Source organism: Hyaena hyaena, unplaced genomic scaffold, assembly GCF_003009895.1.
Source record: "Hyaena hyaena isolate Hyena2069 unplaced genomic scaffold, ASM300989v1 scaffold_237, whole genome shotgun sequence".
Lineage (NCBI taxonomy): Eukaryota > Metazoa > Chordata > Mammalia > Carnivora > Hyaenidae > Hyaena > Hyaena hyaena.
This window is the reverse complement of record NW_024080874.1, coordinates 1,563,296-1,588,325: the sequence shown is the minus strand read 5'-3', so window position 1 is coordinate 1,588,325 and position 25,030 is coordinate 1,563,296. Positions and strand designations below refer to the sequence as shown.

The 25,030-nt window shown below is 50.4% G+C and overlaps 3 protein-coding genes across 4 annotated transcripts in view; 1 reads left to right on the top strand and 2 right to left on the bottom strand.

Moving 5' to 3' along the window:
- Positions 1 to 201: 201 nt before the first annotated feature.
- SNIP1 (Smad nuclear interacting protein 1) lies at positions 202 to 10,844 on the bottom strand. The gene is made up of 4 exons (XM_039244480.1): positions 10,564 to 10,844; positions 9,217 to 9,319; positions 2,597 to 3,198; positions 202 to 1,680 (listed from the first exon to the last, which is right to left on the bottom strand). The coding sequence occupies exons 1-4, from the start codon at positions 10,791 to 10,793 to the stop codon at positions 1,416 to 1,418; spliced, it is 1,200 nt and encodes a 399-aa protein (XP_039100411.1). The 5' UTR covers positions 10,794 to 10,844; the 3' UTR covers positions 202 to 1,415.
- A 945-nt stretch (positions 10,845 to 11,789) lies between these two features.
- On the top strand, positions 11,790 to 20,158 carry DNALI1 (dynein axonemal light intermediate chain 1). Of its 2 annotated transcripts, XM_039244458.1 has the most exons (7): positions 11,790 to 11,965; positions 12,505 to 12,650; positions 14,402 to 14,571; positions 16,196 to 16,374; positions 16,699 to 16,863; positions 18,424 to 18,499; positions 19,651 to 20,158. In XM_039244458.1, the coding sequence occupies exons 1-6, from the start codon at positions 11,885 to 11,887 to the stop codon at positions 18,457 to 18,459; spliced, it is 777 nt and encodes a 258-aa protein (XP_039100389.1). In that variant the 5' UTR covers positions 11,790 to 11,884; the 3' UTR covers positions 18,460 to 18,499; positions 19,651 to 20,158. The 2 variants fall into 2 exon arrangements, with proteins under 2 accessions (XP_039100389.1, XP_039100388.1); XM_039244457.1 differs by lacking the exon at positions 19,651 to 20,158 and having other exon boundaries at positions 18,424 to 18,525.
- Positions 20,157 to 25,030, bottom strand: part of GNL2 (G protein nucleolar 2) — a 22,788-nt gene continuing 17,914 nt past the window's right edge. The window contains exons 13-16 of the mRNA XM_039244456.1: positions 22,040 to 22,485; positions 21,633 to 21,712; positions 21,013 to 21,098; positions 20,157 to 20,350 (exon numbers count right to left, since the gene is read on the bottom strand). Of these exons, the coding sequence (XP_039100387.1) occupies positions 20,198 to 20,350; positions 21,013 to 21,098; positions 21,633 to 21,712; positions 22,040 to 22,485 (765 nt within the window). The 3' untranslated portion in view covers positions 20,157 to 20,197. The remainder of the gene's footprint in view (positions 20,351 to 21,012; positions 21,099 to 21,632; positions 21,713 to 22,039; positions 22,486 to 25,030) is intronic.

The following is a 25,030-nucleotide window of genomic DNA, read 5'->3' as shown; positions in this document are numbered from 1 at the left end:
CGCCAGCATGTGGGGTCTGGGTTGCAGAGCTGCCGCTGGCCCCAAGTTCACTACATCCCGGTGTTACCACCCCCCCACCCCCAAGACAGCCCCTGCAACTACCTGTTTTTATCTCAAAAAACTAAGATTCCCTTAGCTGCAAATGGACCTATAAACACAAGGCCCTCTATGCTAGGAAAGGATAACCCTTTGAAATGGGGCTGTATTTACAAATTTTATTATTTTTTTTTATCCCAAAAATACATATAAATGAAAACCTGCTCTTCAAATGCAGGGAGGCCTTTGCCTATAATGTAGTATTACATTTACATCACAAAACATTCTCATATGAAAATCAATGTGCAGCTCTTTCACACGCGATTTTATATATACACACATACACACAAACACACGACATATGTAAGTAGTTAGGACTCTGCTACTTACACGTATTCCTCTGGTGGGAAATTAGGAAAAAGGGCAATTCCCTTGCTTTCTGGCCTTGGGAAGGTAAATACAACCTCTCTGAATGGTTTTTGAAAAGACGAAATGCGTAATCTACACAACCTCCTTTCGACATATACAGACGTTGTTAGAATAAAGCGAGGACCCCGCTACACAAATGACACTGTCTTGCAAAGGAGGAAGGAGATAACATTTGAATAAAAATGCAAAGGTGAACAGATGATCAAAATTGTTCTGTACACGCTCTAAGGAGAAATCAGAATTCTTCACAAGAAACAGATCTATGATCCATTTCAGCCTCGTGGGACATGCAATCAGCACCCACTGGCAGGAGCCAGGCCCTGCCGATATGGCCGTATGCTTAAGCAGGTTCCATAAAGCATCTGTTTAAGTCCAATAGTCCATATTGAGGTCATGTGGTACCCCCCTACCCCCATCTCCCCCAAAATGAAGTGCAAAATCAACTTCTGTGACTCAAGAGCTCAACCAGGGCAAAGCTTTGGTATATACGGGAGGCTGTTTTGGTGATGACCAAAGCTTAGCAAGATTCTCGGTTCAGGGGTTTGCCCCAAAAACAAAAACACAAACCCAGTCCACAAAGCTTAACAACTATATAAATAAAGTAACTGTACAAAGAGAACAAGCCACAGTTCCCCTTTAACCAAGGGTTTATAGTTTCCTAGGCAGCAGTTCTGGAAGCACCAACTAAAGCCACGATGCTTCTAGTGAAACACGACGTTGGTGAGACTGTTCTGAAGACAAATGCCCACAGGCAAGTGGCCGATGCGCCACGGGAAAGAGTTCAACTGAACCGAAGTCAGTTCTCTTATGCTATAACATAAGCTGGTCAGCAACACAGGAAAGACTTAAGGCAGTAAGAGGCAATACAGAGGGCGCCCTGTACTCTCTGAGTCAATCCCAAAACCTTCAAAGACAGACGAGGACTCTCCAGAGCTCGGGGGCTTCGTCTGCTAGCTGTCAGACACTTCCTCCTCCTCCTCGTCATCCTCATCTTCTTTCCTGTCTACTTCAGAGGTGTCGGAGGACTCGTGAAGCAGGACATACTCTCTGCTGCTGAACCCAAACTTAAGTACGTCCTTTTCCTTCAGTTCATAGTATCTCTGTGGCTCAATGCGCTTGTTATTCAAGAACGTCCCATTGCCTGAGCCAAGGTCAATGATGTAGGGCCTCACCCTTCGGCCGACTGTACCATCAGCTCGGGTATATTCCACAAGCCTAGCAGAGATAAAAGAGAGAAACCTGTGAGCAAAATCCCGCCTTGAGACCCTCCGGCATTTTGCTAACACGGCCTACACACGGGATGGAAATTACCCGGCTTGAACACAGTTTGAGTTCAACTCCAGGAAATCAAAGGGATGGTATGGCCTGGGATTTGGAAATTGTGAGCAAGTAAATAAATATACTTAGGAGAAAAGGTGGGAACTGGTTGCTGAGGGAGTGGAGTGGGAAATTCATGGCAGATCAAAAGTTTAACATCAGAATCCAAGACCGCTTGCTGGGATTAAGGAAAAAACACTTCTTGGGGCGCCTGGGTGGCTCAGTCGGTTAAGCATCCGACTTCGGCTCAGGTCCTAATCTCACGGTTCATGGGTTCGAGCCCTGAGTCGGGCTCTGTGCTGGCAAGCTAGCTCAGAGCCTGGAGCCTGCTTCAGATTCTGTATCTCTCTCAGAAATAAATTAAAAAACACTTAAAAATTAAAAAAAAAAAAACAAAAAACACTTCTGTGCTGTTTACAATCAACACGATGCACCTTTCACATATTTTATCTCCCATCCCAACAGGAGTGCATTTTGACTCCAGCGTCAAGGGCACTAACTCTGAAGCTGACCCTCAGTCCTCACACCTGTCAAATGGGGATATTAACGTGTGGCCTTGTCCTCCTCACAGGACTGCTGTGAGCACCACACGGTTAACAGACGCACTCCACAAAGTGCCAAACACAGACCCCGCTAACACCTGTGCCACACTCTCATAATCTCCCTTAAGACAAGGATTGGATCTGAGGGGTATGGCACTCTGCTGCAAGCACGTGTACACAAACGCTGGCAATTGGAGGGTCTCTGCTTCGTCCCACACTTCCGGTTCCTCCTACGCGAGTGCACGCGCGCGCATGCGCACACACACACTCACCGATACTGAAAGACGGCGTGCTGCTTCGAGCACGAGGGATGGTCGATTGGGATGTCCGCGATGCGGCGGTGCCGGCCCAGGAGGTAGGCGCTCTGCCGGTGGATGTACATGACGGGAAGCACCTCATCGTTTTTAAAGGGGTAGAGGCGCCACCGTTTTTTGGGGATCCGTGCTTCTGGGGGCTCACTGTATTTAATGACGACACCCCGGAAAGTGTTGGTATCCTCAAGAAGCGCCCCAGAAAGTTCAAAGCTTGGCTTTTCTTTGGCGGGAGCCTCTCTGTCCTTACTGTTGCTGCCAGGTCGTGGAGGAGCCGACTCCTGAGCCTCGTTACCACGGGCACTAACTTCGTTCTTCTGGCGACTCTCGCGCCTCCGGGCATTGTAAAACTCCCGCTCTGCGTCCTGCGCCTGGAGGCTCTGAAGGTCTCGGTCACGTCCCTGAGCCTGCCCACTCCCAGGCCTCTCATCAGAGCTTCTCCTCTGGTGGGAATGGCCCCTGTGTCTGTCGCGGTCACTGTTCCTAGCTCGCCTGTGTTCCTGGCCTGATGGTTCCCTGTGCTGTCGGTCCTCCCGTCCTCTCCGGGGGTGATCCTCGCGCTCCTGGAAGTCAGAAAGATCCAGTAAATTAAAGGCAGCCCACAGCCTGTGAACAAGCTGCACTCAACAAAGTCATTCGTGATGTGGACTTCGGCGTTCAGAGCAAAACGGCCCACAGGAATCTGGTTAGCAGTGGTGGTTAGGTTCCTTTGCAAGGCTACACGGGCTACTTCCAAGCTGTCACCCGACTACAGCTCTAACACTGCAAGGCAAGTTCAGAGCCCTGAAAACAAGAGGAGCTATAGGCAAACTTATAAGGAAACACGTACAGAATATACAACTAACAGAAACAGGTGGTCGTGTACAAGATAAATGTATAAAAGAAAGCAAGCTAGTTTTCTCATGTCAAAAATGAAAAAAAGGTCATTATAATTTTAAAAGATCTCATTTCAAGAGTAATAAAAATTATTCAATACTCAAGGATATATTTAAGAAAAATGCAAGGCATGCAAAAAAAAACCTATGAAAATTTAGATAGATTTTTTTTTTAATCTGAAAAAAATGAAAAAACATACCATGATTTCTTGAAAAAGACTCAGTATTGAAAACTGGCCTGGTATAAAATTTTTGCAACATATAAGATTTATTAATATAGCTATAAAAAATCAATCTGTAAGAAAGACAAATTCAACAGAAAAAAATTGGTAAAGGATATTAACAAGTAATTTTCATAAGAAATAAATATCTAACGAACACACAAATGTAACAGAAGTTTGCCCTTACTAATAACCAAAGCATCAGACTTCAAGACCGAGCCCTGCAGCCTATGAGCAAGGCTACCCCACCTGGAAAGGACCAAAAGGAAAACCTGAGCACTGAGATCTCACTGCCTCCCTGCCTCCCAAGGCCACACACAGAGCTCAAGCGTGGGCCTGCTTACTCAGGGCAGGACTCCAGCTGTCTAGACTTTATAGGCTCTAAAGACCAGCATCAAGAGGGGGCTCCCAACACCTATCCCTCCTACCGTAAGATATTCACAAGCCTGCCACTACCACCTATCTTGAGTACATTTGCCAGGACTAATCTCATTATGCACTTTATCCCTGATTAAATGAGTCACTACAAGCCACAGACTCCGGGTCATCACCCCCACCTCCTCTGCATTCTAAGTGCCATTACGCTGTGTACCTCCACTATTCCAATGATTCATTCTCAGTCTTCATTTTAAATACGTGTAGACCAGGCAAAATTAGTAAAAACTGAAGAAAATAATATGACAAATTACATAACCAGCTAATACAAACTAATTAAGATTTCAATTATTGATAATCAGGATAGTATATATAACATGGTTCCATTTTTCAATTAAAAACTCTGCGGGGGTTGCCTGGCTGGCTCAGTCGGTTGGTTAAGTGTCCGACTTCGGTTCAGGTCATGATCTTGCAGTCCGTAGGTTTGAGCCCCGCATCAGGCTCTGCGATGACAGCTCAGAGCCTGGAGCCTGCTTCAGATTGTCTCCCTCTCTCTCTCTGCCCCTTCCCAGCTCATGCTCTGTCTCTCTCTCTCTCTCAAAAAGAAATAAACATTTAAAAAATGAAAATAAAATAAGTAAGAAATATAATGGTTGCCTCTGGAGACTCAGGTGATTTTTTTTTTTGTTGGGGGCTACAATTTGAGGATAACAGGAGAAGTAACCACACATTACATATGCCATCTCTCACCTTTCATTTAACATATTTCTGTGTTCTTAGAATGAGCATGCAGTCAATAAATTTATTTATTAAATGGTAGCTCAGGGATGGAGAAAAGAATACCGGCAAGCACAAGTCATGCTTAAGTCAGAGGCTGTGTGCACTCCTCCTTAGGATTAACCCATGTGAAAGTCACTGAGTTTCAACTGCCTGTCAAGCCCTTTTGCTTGAAAGACACTTCCAAGTTTCCAGCTGATTAATACACAGAAATTAGCTTTTAAGGAGACAATTTAAGGTCGGGAGAGAAGTTAGCATAGGTAAGCAAATAAAGACACTTCAAAACAACAAGCACAGAAAAGTTCCATCTTAAATTTTCTTTAAATGTTTTTATTTATTTTTGAGAGAGAGAGGGAGGGAGAGAGGAGGGAGAGAGAGACAGAACGTAAGTGCATAAGCAGGGGAGGGGCAGAGAGAGATGGAGACAGAATTGGAAACAGGCTCCAGGCTCTGAGCTGTCAGCACGGAGCCCTACATGGGGCTCAAATCCACAAGCTGTAAGATCATGACCAGAGCCAAAGTCAGACACTTAAGTGAGCCACCCAGGTGCCCCAGAAAAGTTCCATCCTAAAAGTCTCAGGATTTGGGGCACCTGGGTGGCTCTGTCGGTTGAATGCCTGACTTCGGCTCAGGTCATGATCTCGCAGTTCAGGAGTTCAAGCCCCATGTCGGGCTCTGTGCTGTCAGCTCAGAGCCTGGAGCCTGCTTCAGATTCTGTCTCCCTCCCTCCCTCCTTCCCCCCCCCGCCCCTCCCTCATTCATGCTCTCTCTGTCTCTCTCTCAAAACTAAATAAAAACATTAAAAAATAAGTAAACAAATAAAAGTCTCAGGATTTATCGTAAAATGTTTACTTAGAAACCACAGGTAAAAGGCTGCCAGTTATACACTGGGGAAAAAAAAAACTGAAAAAACTACACATGGTTTGACAGGCACACACCGTGTGGTTTGACACACACGGGTGGTGTGGCTCTGGTGGCTGTATTCTGAGATAGCTAAAGCAGTGCCTGATCAATTTATACCATAGACCATCAAGGCTGCCTGGTTTTATATCTTTAAGGTAGTAGAAAGCTGACCCACAGTCTGTCAAATTAACAAGAAAATGCATTTTCTTAATGTCTCTTCGCACACTGTAACAGAATTCCTTTAAAAAGACTGAATGCTTGTCTCTCAAGACTGAGGACAAAGCCAGGGTGTCTGCTCTCACTACTCTCGTTCAACATAGTGCTGGAAGTCCTAGCGAATGCAGTAAGGCAGGACAAGGGAATAAAATGTGTACAGACTGTAAAGGAACAAATCAAACTGTCTCTAAGTGAAGACATGATTGTCTATATTAAAAAAAACCCAAGAATCTACAAAAAAGCCCTCCTAGAATAAAGAAGATGAGTTCAATGAGGTCACAGGATAAAACAAAACCACAAAAATCAATTATATGTATATATTTAAAGTTTATTTATTTTGAGAGAGAGAGAGGGAGAGAAAATGTGAGAGAGCGCAGGGGAGGGCAGAGAGAGAGAATCCCAAGCAGGCACCCCCAAAACTCATTATATTTCTATATATATTAGCAATGGACGCATGGACTGAAATTTATATCACTCACAATCACTCCACCAAAGAAAAAACTTTGTGTAATCTAACAAAAGTTACACAGAACTTGAATGCTGAAAACTATAAACGCTGAAGAAAGAAATCAGAGATCTAAATAGGGGCACCTGGGTGGCTCAGTCTGTTGAGCATACGACTCTTGGTTTTGGCCCAGGTCATGGTCTCACAGTTTGTGAGATCGAGTCCTGAATCGGGCTCTGTGCTGAGCATGGGGCCTGCTTGGGATTCTCTCCCCCACCCTCTCCCCCGTGTGCATATACGCGTGCACGCGCAGCTCTCTCTCAAAATACATACGTACATACAAACATACATACCATACTTTAAAAGAATTTTTTTAAAAAGATCCAAATAAATGACACATACAGTGCTCATGGATTGGAAGATTCAATATAGTAAAAAACCAATTCCCTCCAAAATATAGCCTCATGCAATTTCTGTCCAAATCCTAGCAAGACTTTTTTTTTTTATACAGACAAGATTGTTCTAAAATTTATATGGAAGGACAAAGGAACTACTAAAGCTAAACCATTTTTAAGACGAAAACAAAGAGGAATCCGTCTACCCAGTTTCAAAACTTACTATAGAGTGACAATAATCAGGCCTGAGATAGGGTTCCACAGAGATCAGTGGAACAGAAGAGTGAGAAATAAACCTACGCATGTTTCACTGACTAAGAAGCAAAAGCAATTCAAGGAAGACGAGACAATCTTTTCAAAAAATGTTGCCACAGCAAATGGATATTCATAGGCAAAAAGTGAACCTCAACCCAGGGCTCACCTCTTCTATCAAAACAAACTCCAATCATGGACTTAAATGTAAAACTCTGAGGGAAAAAACAGGTCTCCGGGATCTAGAGCTGAGTATAAAATTCTCAGACATGACACCAAGAGCACAATCCGTTAGAGTAAAAGTTATCTGAACTTCAGAACAATCTGACCTTTTTGCTCTGAGAAAAAGCCCTGCTGTTTGTGAAGAAAAAGAAAAGCTCCAAGACTGAAGGGAAATATTTGCAAATCACATACCCCAAAAAGGACCAGTCTCTAGCATATACGAAGAACACCACAAACTCAACAGTAAGAAAGCAAATACACCAACTAGGAAATAGGCGAAAGACATAAAGACACATTTCACCCGAGAGGATGTACTGATGGCAAATGAACACATGAAAAGCGGGCCAACGTCATCAGCCATCAAGGAAACGTCAAGGACGCGCAAACTAAAATCACACAGAGATATTGTTACACGGCTACTAGAATGGCTGTGACAGAAACACTGTCCACACCACATGCTGGGAATGAAGCAGGGAGGGTGCGGAGCGCAGTGGGCACACCGCACAGTGCCGGCAGGCGCATGAGGCAGCACAGCCACTGTTGTGGACTGAATCGTGTACCCCCAAGTTCATTATGTTGAGCCCCAACCCCCATCCCCAGAATGTAACCATTTTTGTGGAATTTTCTGGTTTGTTTTTTTTGAGGTAGGGTCTTTATTTTATTTTTTATTTTTTTAAACGTTTATTTTATTTTTGAGAGAGAGAAAGCACAAGCAGGGAAGGGGACAGAGAGGGAGACATGGAATCAGAAGCAGGCTCCAGGCTCTGAGCCGTCAGCACAGAGCCTGACATGGGGCTCGAACTCACAAATTATGAGACCATGACCTGAGCCGATGACGGGACCCTTAACCACCTGAGCCACCCAGGAGCTGGGAGATAAGGTCTTTAAAGACGTGATTACGTTAAGATGCCAGCAGAGCCCGAATCCAATACGACTGGAATGCTTCCATGAGGACAGACACCAGGGATGAGCCCACAGTGGAAAGCCCATGTGAGGACACGGCCAGGAAGGCAGCCATTTGAACGTCAAGGGAAGAGGCCTCTGGAGAAAGCAAACCTGCTGATACCTTGAACTTGGACTCTGAGCCTCCAGAGCTGTGAGAAAATGAGTTTCTGTTGCTCACGGTGCCCAGACTGTGGTGCTTATTATTACGGAGGGCCTAGCAAACCCATGCAGCCGCTCGGGAACACGGTTTGGCCACTGTCTTCTCTTCAAACAACCACACTGCCAGGCATCCACCCCAGAGATGAAGGCAGGGCCACACAGAAACCCACACCCAAATGTTCCATAGCAGCCTTAGACAGAACAGGCCCACCCGCAAACAACCCCGACATTCTTTGTCGGGCAAATGGTTCAATCCACACCACTGAATGTCACTGAGCAATAAAAAAGAATGACCTACCGAGAGATACAACAACCTGAACAAACAGCCAAAGAACTGTGCTGAGGGGAAAAAAGCCAATCCCTGAAAGTTTGGGGTAGATTCTATTTACATAACGTTCTTGAAGTGACAACGTTAGAGAGAAGCCGAGAACAGAGAAGCTGCCAGGGCTGAGGGCTAAGGGTGGGAGGGACGGTGGGGGGACGGACAGACTATAAAAGGACAACAGGATGATACTGTACTGGAATATTCCGGGTGATACTGTACTAGAATTCTGGAAGGTGTCACCGCGTGAGTAACGGGGTAAAGGCCTTTTTAACAACTGAACGTAAATCAATAAGGATCTCATCATAAAAAGTTTAGTTGAACAAAAAAAGCAGAAAACGAAAACAAAACTCCAGTTTCTAGAAAAGCCCATCACCAGCACAGGTACACACACACACACACCAAACACTCTTTAGTTACGCCGGGCAGAGTCCTAGATCTGGACCTGGTATGAAAACAGCTCAATTCACTTACCTGCTTCACCTTGACTGTTGAGTGGTGAGGGCTCCGGCTTCTCTTACTTCGTGGAGACTTGCTTCTTCTCCCTGAGGACTTGTTTTTCTTTTTGGCTGGGGACCTTTTCAGAGCATGGTACACACAGGGTTTTATCTCAATTTCCCTTCCCCCGTACAAATTCACTTCAAGTAATCAACACAAACAGCACATCTGTGACAGTCTCTGCTTTTCGCCCGGAAGGAGGCAGGGGCTTCGCTCTCCTGGCCTTGACCTCTTCCTGGAGTTCCAGACCCACAATCACGGCTGCACCTTCTCACAGAGCACAGCCCTTGCCTCCCAGCCCTTCACAACACTTTCCTCCCTCAGCCTCTGCCATCTCAGTAACTCGCACCGCCATCCACCTTGTTCCTCAAGCCACAAACCCAGAAGACACCCCCTGACTCTCTTTTCTCTCACCTCTGACAGCCCCCTCCCCCCACCAATCACCTCAATCCATCAGCATCCTCTATCTCTTCCCTCTCCCACCTCCCTCCTACCACACTCTCCTTAATCTCTAGACAGTTGTTGTTCTTTCCATTTCTAGAACAATCACATTAATTCTGCTTCAGGTTCTCTGCACCTATTGCTTCCTCAGCCTGGATCTTTACAAGGCTAGACTATTCTTATTCCGGTGTCCACTCAAAGGGCACCTTTTCAGGGAGCCCTTCTCTCACTTCCCTTCAATTTCTATCCCGTTCCTGTTTTAACCTCTTCCTAATACTCCTGACACTATTTTCTTTTATTTGCTTGGTTGGTTTTTTTTTTTTTTTTTTTTTTTTTGTTTCAAGGCAACAGCATATCAATTTTGAGAGGGCAAAGACTGCCCATCGCGTTCACCTTTGAGGCCCCAGCACCCAGGACAGTCTTCACCATGCAGTAAAACTATGTTGAAGGAATCAATTAACGGGTCTATCAAGAGACACTTTTTCTCCCAAATCTCTACTAGGTAGATCGCCTAGGCGCTCGACGGGAAACATATGGAGGCCGATCACTGGAAAGCCAACGACAGCACTCCATTTGTAGGCAGATGGGGAAAATCTTTTATTTCAACTCGATCAGTGCTATCTGCTGGGCCGTTCTCGGCCACGTGCTGGGCACAGAGATGAAGGGGGGACGGGGATCTGCCCATTAGGCATCGGGCGCTTAACACAAGGGACACGTACCGGAGTAAACATTCTTTAGCAGAAGCACGACCGGGACACTTCCACCAACCTTAAGGTTAAATCCAAGCTCCTGCGCTCGGCATTCAAGGTGTGCTTCTGACGCTAGCCCTGTCCCTTCTCAATAAGCCCGACCCAAGTCCATCCCGGGAGCTTTCTCACTTACCGGCTACCTCCTCGGGCTCGGTTCCCTCGGTGACCAGGGCGGCCCGGCTCGCCGGTCGGCGGGGACGCGCTACCGCCCGAGGAATCTGGGCGGCGGTGGGCGGGAGGCGCGGCTTCCGGGCTGAGCCGCTCCTGCTTCACCTTCACCACCACTGCCGCCGCCGCCACCACGTCCTCGTCGCGGTGCCTCCGTCGGCTCCCTCGCTCCCGCTCGCTCTTTACCTCCTTCATGCTGAGAGCTCAGCCGAGCGAAGGAAAAACAGATCCGTTGCGCTCCTCTCACTAAAGGAAATGACGGATGACCCCCCCAGGACTTCCGCTTCCGGGTCCGTGCTCTCCCAGAAACCCTCGCGGCGGAGAGCTAAGCACGTGATCACGACTCTTCGGGGGGCGGGGCTGTAGGGACCCGGCCCTGTTGGCGGGAGTTTTAAGTGTCAAAAGCAAACTTCTGGAGAAAAGCGACTCTCGAAGCTGTTTGTCTCAGCGTTATTCGTAATTACTAAACACGGAGGCAATCTGAATGCCCTCCGGGAGGAAACTTTTTATCCAGTTGATCGGTGACCTGTCGCCATTCGCAATGCTTTTTACACTGTGACAGAGGAATCCCTGACTTGTTCAACGAATGAAGCGGGATAAAAAAAATGTGCGCAAACTGAGATTACATTTGCCTTTGGAAATACAAACTAAGAGAAGGAAATGCAACCACATTTGCCAGTGGGCAAATCATTAGTATTTACCCCTCTGTTCTTGAACTTTGTTACGTTGTCATTTCTCCATTTAATTAAAAACAAATACTTATCTCTATTTTCAAGTAATCTCTACACCCAATGGTGGGGCTCGAACTCACAACCCGGAGATAAAGAGTCACATGTTCCACCCCCTCCACGAGCCAGCCCAGCGTCCCCCAGAACAAATACTTTTTAAAACTTGGGCACTCCGGGTGGCCTCCTCTGGGAATCTTCTGAACTCTTCCCTGAGGAGTCACATGACTCCCATTTTGCAGGTGACAAAACTGGGGACTGCGAGCGTGACCTGCCACCTCATTCAAATTGAGAGAAAGATGAAGCGCAGGGACTCGAACTCCTGTTCTGCCTGCTTCCAAGAGTATCAAGGCGACCCGGTGAGCAGGAGGCCTGATAAACTAAGCCCAAGGGGAACTTTTCCGGAAGGCTGCACGGAAACTCGCGCGCTGCTGGCCCCGCCCTACTCCGAAGCCCCGCCCAGACCATGGGGCCGGGAGAAGAGGTTTCCATAGAGACGGCAAACAAGGCGCACACTTGAGGGGCTGCCGCTGGACTACTACCCCCCCCCCCGTCGCCGCCATGATCCCCCCTGCGGACTCTCTGCTCAAGTATGACACCCCGGTGTTGGTGAGCCGAAATACGGAGAAGCGGAGCCCCAAAGTAAGAAGGAGGTCTCGGGAGGCGGGGGAGTCTGGAAGCTAGGATGGAGAAAGATCCCGGCGTTGAGGATGGGGACTCCCGAGGGACAAGGGCTGCAGCAACTGGGAGCAAAGGGAATTGGAATGGGAGAAGGAAGATGGGAGCGCGGCACAAGAAGCCCATATGGGTGACCCCAGAGGGCCAATTTAGGATGAGAAAGGAAGTCACAGAGATGGACGGAGCTCACCTTTTTTCTTAAGTAGCCTGGTCCAAGAATAGATCTGGTAATGACCACTCCATCACTAGAGGCGGGAAAGCAGAAGGCTGAGCACCCTTGCCAGAAACATCGGTTCCGGGAGATACAGGCCTTGGGTGAGGGTGGACCAAAGACTCTTCATGGCTTCCTTCAGCTGAGACATAATTTCTGCCCAGAGGAGAGATGGGGAAAGTGAGCTGGGAAGAGGGGAGGGGTGTTAAGACTTGGAGCAACCCCGCGGGCTTGGATGTGTGGAGTTCAGTGTCTGAATGACCTCCTGCCCTAACTTGTCTCTTCTTCCCAGGCACGGCCGCTGAAAGTCAGCCCCCAGCAGCCTGGACCCTCCGGTCCAGTCCCCCAGCCACCCAAAACCAAGCTCCCCTCAACTTCCTGTGTCGCAGATCCTACGAAGCAGGCAGAAGAAATCTTGAATGCCATTCTGCCCCCAAGGTAAAAAAGTAGGAGCCGTGGCTGAGAGAAAGCCCAGGCTTTGCATTCTAGCATTCCAGAATGTAGGAAGAGGCACCCCTGTCTCTGTTCCTGGCCCGGATCCCAGAACTCCTAGAGCTTGCAGACCCCAGGCTGGATCCTGGGAGGATGGAGGAGAGCTCTTCTCCGCCATCTTCAGTTCCTGAGGGCTCTAACCCAAGCTCGTGGCTTTAAATGCCATCTATACGCTGATGGCTCCCAAATGTGTTATTCCCAGCCCTGTCCTTTCCTCTAAACTCCAGACCCATATATTCTACCGCTTCCTCATTATCTTCATGAAAGTGTCTCATAGACATCTCAAACTCAGCATGTCCAAACTAAATCACAATGCCCCCCTCTCCCCACCTACTCATCCCCAGTCTTCTCTCTGCTAGTGGCTCAGGCCACCCTGCATTCCTTTTGGTCTCTCACATCACATGTCCTGTCCTTCATCTCATTGTTTTGGCTCCACCTTTAAATCCCAGATCCAACCGCTTTCCACCACCTCTGTTTCCACCATCTTGTTCCTAGCCACTGTTTGTCACCTATAGTGGTCTCCGATCTGAAAACCTTGCCTCCACTCTTTGTCCCTACGATGTGTCCTCCAAACAGCCCCGACATCACCAGCCAGCTCGTGCCAGTCTTCTGCCAGGAACTCTTTGCTGGTTTCCCGTGTGACTCAGACTAAAATCCAAAGTCGTGACAATGACCCGGAAGACCTGTCATGATCTGGTCCCTCATCTATCCATGATCTTGTCTCCTGCTATTCTCCTTGTTCAGTGTGCTGACGCACAAAGACAGGGGCATCTGCTCGCTGATTCTGAAACATTTCCATCACCCTTCCACCTCAGGGCCTTGACAGGTGCTGTTCTTACTGCCAAGGATACTCTTCCCCTGATGTCCACCTCCTTCCCTTTGTCTCTTTGCTCAGGTCTTGCTCAAATGGGATTTCCTCGAGGGGGCCTTCCTTGAGGGCCCTTATAAAAGAGCACCTTCTCCCTTCTTAACCATCCCCTTACCCTGCTTCTTCCTTCTCCCGCCACACTGATCGCTAGCTGACATGCTTGGTAGACGATTTTGATGTAATCAGTTGACAACACACTTTCTAAGGCTGCGATGTAAAGAGAGACCGTAGCCTCGTCTGAGATGGGGAAGTCAAAGAAGGGAGGGATGATTTTCCAGGCGGTTCTCTCCCATCAATAAATGGAAATCCTCTCCCCATGGTGATTCTACCTTCAGGCTCCCTCCTCGTGGTTCCGGCGACGCCTCTGACACAAGGTCTACTATGGTGGTCTACTACGCCTTCGGGAACCTGCACACATTTGCCCCTTTCTGGCTGGCACAAGGTTCATAGTGCCCTGTGCCTCCCACCCCACGAAACAGTGGGGAGTTCTCTCTGGGCCTCTGTCCCAATCAGGCAGCAATGCCCATGAATCGGTCCTCAACCCACTAGGAGGGTAAGATCTGGAACACGGGTGATGTTTTCCCGGAGAGACGTAGGAGGGTAGACATTGCCCACAGGTAGGGGCCCTGTGGAAGTGGCTTAGTGGGTGTGGCTCTGGAGCCGTACGCTCCTCAAGGAAGAGAGAGGGATGGAGAAGTCTGGCGGGCTGGTGACAGCTGCCCCTCGCTCCCGCTCGCCCGGGCAGAGGGCTCAGAGGGCCTTCTCTGCCCCCGTCCTGCAGACCCTCTAGTGGATGGGTTTGCTCAGCCTGGCTGTGTTTGTGCCACAGGGAGTGGGTGGAGGACACGCAGCTGTGGATCCAGCAGGTGTCCAGCACCCCCAGCACCAGGATGGACGTGGTGCACCTGCAGGAGCAGCTGGACCTGAAGCTGCAGCAGCGGCAGGCCAGGGAGACCGGCATCTGCCCCGTGCGCAGGGAGCTGTACTCGCAGTGTTTTGGTGAGTGGCGTGGCGCAGGGGGGAGGTTGGGGGCGGGTACACTGGACTCGACCACCTCTTCCCCTTCCCCTTGAGCACAAACCCAAGCCCCGGGTGTCCCTGAACTGAAAGCCCACCCCGTCCTGGAATCGCCTCGTGTTCCCCTACCTGCCCCACCCAGGATGCGCCTTCTTCCTGTTATTTGCCCGCTAGCCTGACACCCTGGCTCCTAACCTCTTAGCAAATGTTTGGAGATCAGATGAGCAGTTCAGTCCTAAGTCGTCTTCTTTTCAAAGGTTTTTATAATAAGCATATGTTGATTCTTTTAATCAGAACAATTAGTGTGTTATGTTTATATCCATCCATCAACCTTCAGCCCGGGGTCTAGAAAAATATTTCAGGGTCACTGAATGTTAACTGACAGTCACAACAGATTTAAGCGGTAGTGTCAGATGGCTATCCCCCAGCCCAAACTCACTGGGCTTGTGGACTCTGACATTCAGAACGCCTCCAAACCCTGAGGCAGGGGCTATAGGCCCCCTTCAGTCTGAGTATGATTAGGGTGTGCTCCCCAGGTCAGCATTTATGGAAGAGACCGGTGGGCAAGCTCAAGATCCTACTGTTTCCAGCCCTAAGCCCATCCAGCTAAAGGGGCACACGGATTTCCCTGCTGCTCTAAAGCACACATCATGGGGCGCCTGGGTGGCTCAGTCAGTTGAGTGTCCAAGTCTTGAGGTCCAACTCACAAGGTCATGATCTCACGGTTCATGGGCTCGAGCCCCGTGTCAGGCTCCGCACTGTCAGCACGTGATTCTCTCTCTCCCTCTCTCTGCCCCTCTTCCAAAATAAACATTAAAAAAAAAAATAGGGGCACTTGGGTGGCTCAGTCAGTTAAGCGTCCGACCTTGGCTCAGGTCATGTTTCCATAGCTCGTGAGTTTGAGCCTTGCGACGGGCTCTGTGCTGACAGCTCAGAGCCTGGAGCCTGCTTCTGATTGTGTGTCTCCCTCTCTCAAAAATGAATAAAAACATTTTTAAAAAGTTGAAAAACTAAGTAAATAAAAATCAGGCAGTCATCACCTTCAGACTGAAAAGTTCAATTTCTTTTTTTGTATATTTTTTACATTTATTTATTTTGAGAGAGCACAAGGGGAGGGGGGGCAGAGAGAGAGAGAGAGCGAGAGAGAAGGAGACACAGAATCTGAAGCAGACTGCAGGCTCCGAGTGGTCAGCACAGAGTCTGATGTGGGGCTCGAACTCACAGACCGTGAGATCATGACCTGAGCCAAAGTCGGATGCTTAACCGACTGAGCCACCCAGGTGCCCCTGAAAAGTCCCATTTCTATGACTAGTTCCCTGGCGGTTTTGTCTGAGGGTGGAGGAGAAGGGCCTCACGGCTGCAGACAACCCTGGGGGCTACAGGCCGACTGCTTGTAGTCCCAAGTGCCAAGTTCAGGGCACTGGTGGTGTGGCAGGGCTCCAGGTGAGGAGGACACACACTAGCACCCTCCCTGGGGAGGCAGGGTGGTTAGCCAGGGACATGATGCAGCTCCCCCCCCCCCCCCCCCCCCCCCCCCCCCCCCCCCCCCCCCCCCCCCCCCCCGCACTACCTGCCTCCTGACCTCGCTGTGCGTGTGCTTTGTTAGACGAGCTGATCCGGGAGGTCACCATCAACTGTGCGGAGAGGGGACTGCTGTTGCTGCGAGTCCGGGATGAGATCCGCATGACCATCGCTGCCTACCAGACCTTGTATGAGAGCAGCGTGGCCTTCGGCATGAGGAAGGCGCTGCAGGCCGAACAGGGGAAGTCAGACATGGAGAGGAAAGTGAGTGGGGTTGGCGACAGGGCTTCAGCCCTCTGTGACTCTTCTGTCCATCACAGGGCCACATGCTTGTCATTCCAAATGAAATTCTGACCGCCAAGGGTGCCTTGACAATCCCCTCCGCGGGGACCCCCGGGTTCAGCCTGGTCCTGGCAGAGCCGGCTGTTTATCTAGGCTGTGCCAGTCACCAGCCTCCCACTGGGTGGCAGCACAGACCCAGGCAATGGCTCAGGTTGGACACTGTGTCCCGGGTCCCCTCCGCCCCGGCACTCACAACACCCCGTCTTCTTGGCGACGTCCCAGGATGACGGGAGGGTCTGTCCTCAGATTGCAGAATTGGAAACGGAAAAGAGAGATCTGGAGAGGCAAGTGAACGAACAGAAGGCCAAATGCGAGGCCACCGAGAAGCGGGAGACCGAGAGGAGACAGGTGGAGGAGAAGAAGCACAATGAGGAGATTCAGTTCCTCAAGCGGACAAATCAGCAGCTGAAGGTAAGTCCCTGCACAGGCCCAGGTGCAGGGGCTCCTGCCCGCCACCACCCCGGCCCTGTGGGCCAGGCCCCGGCTCCGTGTCTTTCAGAGGATTCCAAATACTTGTCCCCATGTGCTGCCAAAGAGTAAAGAGAGCTGGGGGGTCGGGGGGAAGGGTTCATTACACAGACTCTCTACCCATCTGCCTCGGGCGGGGGTGGGGGCTCTGAATTCCCACCACCCCTCAGTCTGGCTCGCCACCCCCTCCAAGTGGACGGTTTTGTTTCCCTTGGAGGGAAGTTGCCCATCAGCCAGGAGAGATGGATATGGCAGAGTGGAACTTCTCCCCCATCACGGCTGGTATTCTGGAGCCTTCCTGGAGTGGGCTGGGTCTCTTCAGCAGGCTTTCGTGGGGGTGCCTTCCCGCCCGGAGCCCTCCCCCCACCCCCCCGAGGCACAGGGGCCCAACCGCCTAACAAGGTCCGCAGGCGATTCTGCTGCTTGCCTGCTTGCGAACCACTGTGCTAGACGGAGGACCTGTTGTTGAGTGGCCGTCTCCCTCGGCCCCGACCACAGGGGCCCCTGCATGTAGCTCCCTCTCCTCTCTAGTCTCAGGGAAAGCTTACCTTCTTGCCACTGGCAGGCTTCCTGGGGCTACACCAAGGACACGCGTTTGAGATAAAGAGGGGCTTGTCTTAACTGCTAGTGCACGACAGGTTCTCTGGTTGCTGAGTCTCACAACGAGAAGCTAGAAACTTCACAGCCGGCCACGCGTCTGGTTACTTAGCAGCCTCTGAGGCTGCGTGCCGTATCTGCCTCGTTCCTTTATCATAAGCCTGAGGCCTTCAGCTCCTCCAGTATGCGCAGCAAGAACACAGCAGAATACCTTGGCATCTTTCTAACATTTACAAGCAACCTTGTCATCCCCTGGGTGAAGGACTCTTTAGAAGTGAGTTATTTTTATTGGCTCCAAGCTGCACTGCAAATAAAGCAGTGTTTGCAGGCCCCAGGATAGACCTACTTAAAGATCTGTCCACACACCGTGATAGTAAATTATTTTACCGGCTGCCGGAGGAGCAGAGTAAATAACTCCCAAGGGTCTTAAGCTTTACATACAAGATGGACAGCTCGCTACTTACCGGGAGCAATTTTCTCTAATTGGGTGTCAAGTTGTCTCAGTGGCTGAAAGATTGCCGTTTCCCAAACCTCTTGACCCACCACAAGAGCTCCCAGGATCCCACACCAGGGAGCCAAATGTTTAACTTAGCATTTCGGGCCTGAAATCTGAGCCATGAAAAACCACGCTTTCAACAACTTTTATTTAATTTCCTTGTCGGTGCTTTATATGATCCATGGAGCCGTTATTGTATGGAAACCGGGACATCTCTGGTTTCTCCTAATGTCGCAAACTGTACACCAAGCCAGAAATCAGCTAATCTAGAAAATATGGAGCTGGGAACGAAGGGAGAAACGCTTGGAGGGGCAGCGCCGGATGCTTCTTCCCAGGGCCTTTTATCGCCTCTTAGCTATCTGTTAGGCTGCAAGCTTCACATATTAATGGAGGTTGTTTTTGTTTTTCAGGCCCAACTGGAAGGCATTATTGCACCAAAGAAGTGATAATTTCCATATGGGTCTCGGCAAGCACTGCTACCCCATCGTAAGCCCGTTGTAATAAAAAAAAAAGCTAGTCTCCTGAGTGAACAAGCCATACCCTCCTCTGATCACCACCCACATACTTGTCAGAACTCACATGTCGTTGCCCAGTGTCCTGAACACCTAAGTCTGGTGGCCAGGCTCTCGGCTGGGCAGTGGAAGGTGGGACAGTCTCTGTGCGTGGCCATCCTTGGGATCTGCCAACTCAAGAAGACTTTCTGCCCTGTCCCTCGCAGGTGAAACAGCGGCCCCCTCACAACCACTCTCCATGCTGGCACGTACTTCTAGCCAAACCAAGCTGCCTCCCTGTCCTGTTCCTGGTCTACAATTCATCCTGTATCTGAACTCGGGCTGCTGGGGCCTGTCTTTCCCTTACTTGATGTCTTTGGCCATCCCTACCTCAGTGCAGTTCTAGTGGCTCATTTTGGGAGTCTGGGGGTTTATACGAGGCCATTTTCTCCTTGCCTAATCCACCACGCCCACTCCCCCAGTTTGACCCGGTGAGGCGCCAATGGCAGAGTCAAACCCACGGCTCTTGAGAAAGTAGATGTTTGCCAGGAAGAAATACAAGTCACAAAGTCCCCGGTGAGCTGCCTGCACCTCGGCCCTTGCCCACTGCTGATTTGGTTTGTTCATCTTATTTTGCAGAAAATCTACCCCTGACCCTACACCCCTCTAACTAGCTGTGTTTCACAACTGGAGAGGTGCCCAGACCTCACACGCAGCTCTAATTATTAATGATTAGGCTCTGGCCTGTAGACCGCATTTTATTCCTCTTAAGTTAAACCCAGAGTTTGGAGGCCCAGGGCTCTTCCAGTTTCATAGACCCAGAAGAGGAAGTCAGTGCAACACATCTTGAATTGAGGGCAGTCCGGGGCGGGCTAGCGTAGGAAGGTGACTCCTCCGCTCATTCAGACTGCATGAGGAGCACACGTACGGCCCCGACACGTCCCCTCGGTCGGAATGCCCCAAGCTGTAATCCCGAGGGGGCGCCAAGGACTCCGTAGCGGAGCTCTGACCGGATGTCATCCCAGTTAAGGGTCCAAGGCTCCCCGGAAAAATCGCGGTCCTACGGGAAGAGCTGTGTTCCCAGTCAAACGTGCCCCATGCGGCTCTAATCTCAGATCTGAAGTCACAGCTTTTACCCTCCTCCAGGTGCCCTGAGGGACTCTTAAGACCCCACCGCAATGGCCCATCTGGGCTGTCACTGTCGCGAGAAAGAACTGCTCACGGAGGTGTGCTCGTTCCAGGACTCCTGGGGCGTAACGCACACACGCCCAGTGTCCAGCTAACAGACTCGGCGAGGGACAACCGAAGTAGCTATCACTTTCCCTTCGTATTTTAAAGCCCAGACCGCGTACACTACATCCTTGAGATTTTCTTGTGTTTACGCTTCTATTTCAAACTGCCAACTGCGAGTACAAGAGAGAGGCCGCTCTTCCCACGCTGTAGACCTCACCTCTGCCTCCGCCAGACGCGTGCAGGACATGGCTGCGCTCCGGGGGAACCAAGGCACGCCAGGCGCCCCGTCACGGAAAGCCCTGGGGGCGGGCAGACCATCTTCCCTAACACTGGTGACCACTTCAACCGTCAAACCTCAGAACAAAAGCACTGTGGCCTAAGAAATGCCAACCGGGCATGAAGAAAATGAACACGGTTTCTAATGGCCTGTTTCTATATAATTTAATAAACTTTTAAAATGTCACTGCTTGTGCTTGAATTTTTTGTGCCTGTGTTTCTGTCCCTCTGAGTCACTGGTCTTCTTTTTGTTCCTGTTCCTATTCTTCACGTTGTGGGTTTCATAGTAGCGGACACCTACTTTCCTAGACTGCTGCTGCCGGGCTGCCCGCCTCCGCTGTAAAAAATGGCAAAAAAGACAAACCAGTCAGTCACGGAGAAATCACAGAACAGGTCCCCTCTGCTACTCTGTGCTCCATTCCTAGGCTGCTCTCCCAACTCACCAAAGCAGCGCTAACAAGGGAGGCCTCCCCTCCCAGACCCAAGGGTGCCTTTCCATGTAACCCGTGACACCTCTACATCGTTCGGCCATCCACGCTGGACCCTGTCCTACTGCACTCCCGGCCAGTGGCCTCTGGTCTAATGGTGAACACTTCTAGGAATAAGCTCTTCCCTTGCCAGGAAGGCCCGCCCCAGCTCTGCAGAGCCAGGTACTAGGCTCAGCTTCCCAGAGGGCAGGGGTCTGTCCACCTGAACAGCTCTGTTCGTCACAGAAAACCAATGGGCCACAGAAGCCCAGCGGATTTTCTAGAGGACAGTCCACATTTGAGGGAAGCGATGAAAGCTCCTAAAACTTAAGACATGCACTCGAGGATGTTCATCCAGTGGGCCAACTGATCCCGTCTCACTACCCTCAACGAGGCCACTGGGCCTGGGGTTCCTAGAATTCAACTCCAGACCCTCAGTTTTGGAAAGCGTGTCTCCGGAAATGGATTTCTCCTCTCTACTTTCTAGACCTGGGTGAAGTTTAAGACCAAAACCAAGACCAAAACCACGTACTTCCTTAGACGTAAGCATCCTGCGACTTTTATCTGAACGGTCCTCTTCCCTCTGTGCCTTCCTCTTCCTTCCCTTTTTGGTAGGTGCTGGAAACAACACACGAGCACATAGAAAACAAACAGGAATTTTCTATTCAAAATGTGTCTGTGAATCCCAAGGTGGGAATGAGCTTGACGCGCTGCAGGAAGGAGGCCAGTGCGCACGGAGGACGGGTGGGCACAGCACAGAGTAACGTGGGGCGAGGCCGGGAGGCCCCTGCAGGCCATGGCAGGATTTGCATTTATGTCAGGGAAACACACTCGTGACGTAAAAGCTGTGAGTCCAACGGAGTAAAGAAATCATACCGGACCCATCCCACCTCCCTCCCGCCCCGTCCCCACCCCAAAAATCTGCTGAGCCACCCCTAGATTATAAGGTTACTAAAGTACTCTTTTTACAGGAAGCTTCCTGGATTACTCCCCAGAAACGTGCAGAATGATAAGTGAAGAGTCCAACCTGTATGATAAACAGTACACGGTGCCAGTTGTGGCAGATGCCTGTGTGGGTGACGGTACAGGAGAGAACACAGTTCCCACAGTTCTAAAGATGCAAATCGCATGTAAGTGGTTCAACTAATTTACCTGTATCTTCCACAACTTCTTCAGCTGCTCCTTGCTCTTCAGATTTTGCAAAAACTTTTTCGCTTAGTCCCCTGGATATTCTGAAACAGAAAAGCAAGGGAACAAAGGAGCCCGTCAGCCCCCTTGGGTGCCCAAACCACGTGTCTACCTGGAGACTGTGACCCTGCAGACTTCCATGCTGACACCCCCAGCCTGTCCAAAGCCCCTGGGCCTTTGCCAGAGACTGAACTAAAGCTTCTCACGCTTCAGGGAGCTGCATGTTAAAAATTTACAGTTCGCTTTAAAAAAAAAAAAAAAAACGGCAGTAACTTCCTTTCACCCCCTAAGAGATACGGCTCCCATATTCATGGCAAGTTCTGGGGAAAGGAACGAGCGACCCACGGTTCACGAGAAGACGAGGATGCTACCTGACTGCTGAGAACTTCTTAGCTTTGGCCTTGTTTAAAAATTTCTGGTATTTAGCGATCTTCTCATCCAAGGCTTTAATAACTGCCTTGGTGTCGCTCTCCGTGTGTTCCTCCTGGGACTCTGGGCAGGACTCCTCTTCGTCTCCTGGTAGCTCCTGCTCCTCCTCCTCCTCTTCAGAAAAGCTCTCAGGCTCTTCATCAATATCCGACATCTCCACAGGGACCAGGTCATCCCCGGAAAACTGAGGCACGACATTGATCTTGCCGAAGTTCTGCCGGACTCGTGCCAGGATCTGCTGCATTTCTGAGTCAGCGCCACAGGGACTGTGCCCTTCTTCCTTCTCGGTGACAGGCTCCGACGCTTCACCTACAGTTGCCGTGATCTCCTCTTCTGGGTTCTTCTGGCTTGTTTCCATGGCGACTTCCAAAGACGAGGAGGATGGGAGCTGTCCAGGCCAAAAAAGGGGTGCGGGTGGGGAGAGAGACGCAGTCAGAAAACGCACACCACTTCTGGACTCACACCTGGCTCTCAAATGAGGGCGTCCTCTGCCCCGGACTAAGGAAAGTGCTGAAAACCCCACAGTGGAGTCATGTCGTTCATCTACCATGAGCTATGGTGCGTTAAGCCCAGAAGCCGGTGCTAAAGGGCCAGAGGGACTCAGCTGCGGTGCCCAAGGGAGAGCCTACTGTGGGTGTGTAACCACTTACACCACCAGCCATTCCCCACAGAGTGTGCAACTCCCTCCGCCCCACTTGAGGATGGCAACGAACGTGGGTGCCGAGGTCAGCACGCACCAGAGGGGCGCACAGAACTGCCCGAGAGTGAAAGCAGGGTGCTGCTCGGCATGCGCGGGACAGGCCCCTGGAGAACAGTGTGACCAAGAGGAGCCGAGGTGGGGGACACGGCTGCCTGAGGGAATCAACAGTGAAGGAGAAGCACGTGCCAGGTTCTGACCCAGCGCTTCGTGTCTGTAGTACCGTTTTAACCTTGCAACAGAGACTCATCAAACTTTAGTGATTTTGCTACACAAAGCGCTAAACAAATCAGGAATCCAAGTAACTCAGGAAATCTGAGTTTGTAGGTACTTTTTTTTTTAAAATGTTTTATTTCTAAGAGAGAGAGAGAGAGAGACAGCATGAGCAGGGGAGGGTCAGAGAGAGAGGGAGACACAGAATCTGAAACAGGCTCCAGGCTCTGAGCCAGCTGTCAGCACAGAGCCCAATGTGGGGCTCGAACCACGAACTTGTGAGATCATGACAAGAGCCAGCCAGATGCTCAACCGACTGAGCCACCCAGGCGCCCCTGTAGGTACGTTTTTATACCCTTTTCCTAAGCTAAGTTTCTAGCTTTTACATTCTGAAGGAGTGTCAGCCACTACCAAAAAGAGAAAAAGAAGAGAATCATAGACCGGGGGACACTCAATGACCAGACACAGAGGAAGAATTCAAGGTAGTCCCACTGGGTGCACACGGGGTCACCACAGACCCTGCCAACACCCTCCTTCCTCACATCCAGCAGCAGGTGAACACAAGACCAACCGCACCGCCCCAGGGGCTTCCCGCCATGTCACCCTGCCCATGCCTGCAGGGGTCCCGCCCCAGCCCCACGGACCTCGTGGCACTGTGACTGCACTGTGACCACTGTGACCGAGGCACACATGCTCCCTCAGGTGCTCAGGGTGTGGAGCAGCCCCTCCAAGACACCCGCAGGGCTCCTGCCTCATACCATTAAGGGCTCCGCCTAAACGCCACTTCCTCAGAGGCCACCCCCACCCTACATACAAGAACACTCCTTCTTCTCCCAAACCCGCTTCCCTGGATTTGTCCTCCTCACGGTCATCAGTGTGTGCCGACTTTATACACGTAGCTGTTCACTATCTGTCCCTGTAGCGTAGTAACACCCTGGATGAAGAAGGGTGTCTTTTGTTATTCGTAACAAGCCCCTTTCCACCATCCCAGAGTTTATGCTAATGAGATGCTCATGGGGGGGCCCTGCTTCACAATGGGGGCTGGTCACCAGAAGGACCAAGCCCTTGATGAGTCAACTGGAAACGGAGTTTGATCACCGATGGCCAATACTTTAGTCAATCAGGCCTATGTAACAGAACCTCCTAGAAACACCCTGAAGGATGGGGTCTGGGGAGCTTCCGCGCTGAATGAACTGATATGCTGGGAGGGCACCTTGCCCAGAACGGGCACGGGAACCCCATGCCACCCACAACGCCATTCCTGGCCCTGAGCATCTCTTCCATTTGCCTGTTCCTGAGCTGTATCCTCTACAATAAACTGGCCATCGTAAGCAACCCCTTTTCTGAATTCTGTGAGTTGTTTCAGCAAATTATCAAACCTGAGAACCCCTGAATTTGTAGCTGGCTGCACAGAAGCGTGGGTAGCTTGGGAACCCCATCTGCAGTGGGCCTCTGAAGCAGGGGCCACCTTGTGGGGCTGACCCCTAAACCTGTGGCCCTGTGCTAACTCTCGGAGACAGTGTCAGAACTGAATTACTGGACAGCCAGCGGGTGTCAGAGAACTGAACTGGTGTGGACACATGAAATGCATTTGGTATCAGAAAAAACCACACGCTCCCCTGCTGGCATCCCATACACAGAAGTGCGCCGGGCAGGGCCTCCTCTAGTTCCACTGTAGTACCACCCGCGCCCAGCAGGGCGCCCAGCACACACGAGATCCTCGTGTGCTTTTGTGTGACGAACGGATCAATGAATGAACGACTGAACACATGAAAAGGATGGGAGAAGAACCGGGTATTTGTGGCCATTTGGTGGCTTTAAGGGGAGACGGAGAAAGTTAATACCAGCTTCAGGTATGGTGATGCTGAAATGCCAAAGAAAACATCCAACGGGAAGTTTCTAGCTAATAACTGAAACTCGGAACGGAGTTCAGGGAAGAGGGAGCCAGAGCTACACAAAAGCTTCACAAAGTGAAACTTAAAGCCACCTCTTCAGATGATATGGCTGAGCTCTGAAAAAGAGC

Bases quoted from the DNA above. Each gene is read 5' to 3' on its own strand.
- SNIP1 (XM_039244480.1), bottom strand. From the start codon at position 10,793: ATGAAGGAGGTAAAGAGCGAGCGGGAGCGAGGGAGCCGACGGAGGCAC. The intron at 9,320-10,563 runs GTAAGTGAGAAA...TGCTCTGAAAAG, and splicing joins CGAGCCCGAGGAGGTAGCCG to GTCCCCAGCCAAAAAGAAAA. The intron at 1,681-2,596 runs GTGAGTGTGTGT...TATCTCTGCTAG, and splicing joins CACGCCGTCTTTCAGTATCG to GCTTGTGGAATATACCCGAG.
- DNALI1 (XM_039244458.1), top strand. From the start codon at position 11,885: ATGATCCCCCCTGCGGACTCTCTGCTCAAGTATGACACCCCGGTGTTG. The intron at 11,966-12,504 runs GTAAGAAGGAGG...TCTTCTTCCCAG, and splicing joins CGGAGAAGCGGAGCCCCAAA to GCACGGCCGCTGAAAGTCAG. The intron at 16,375-16,698 runs GTGAGTGGGGTT...GTCTGTCCTCAG, and splicing joins AGTCAGACATGGAGAGGAAA to ATTGCAGAATTGGAAACGGA.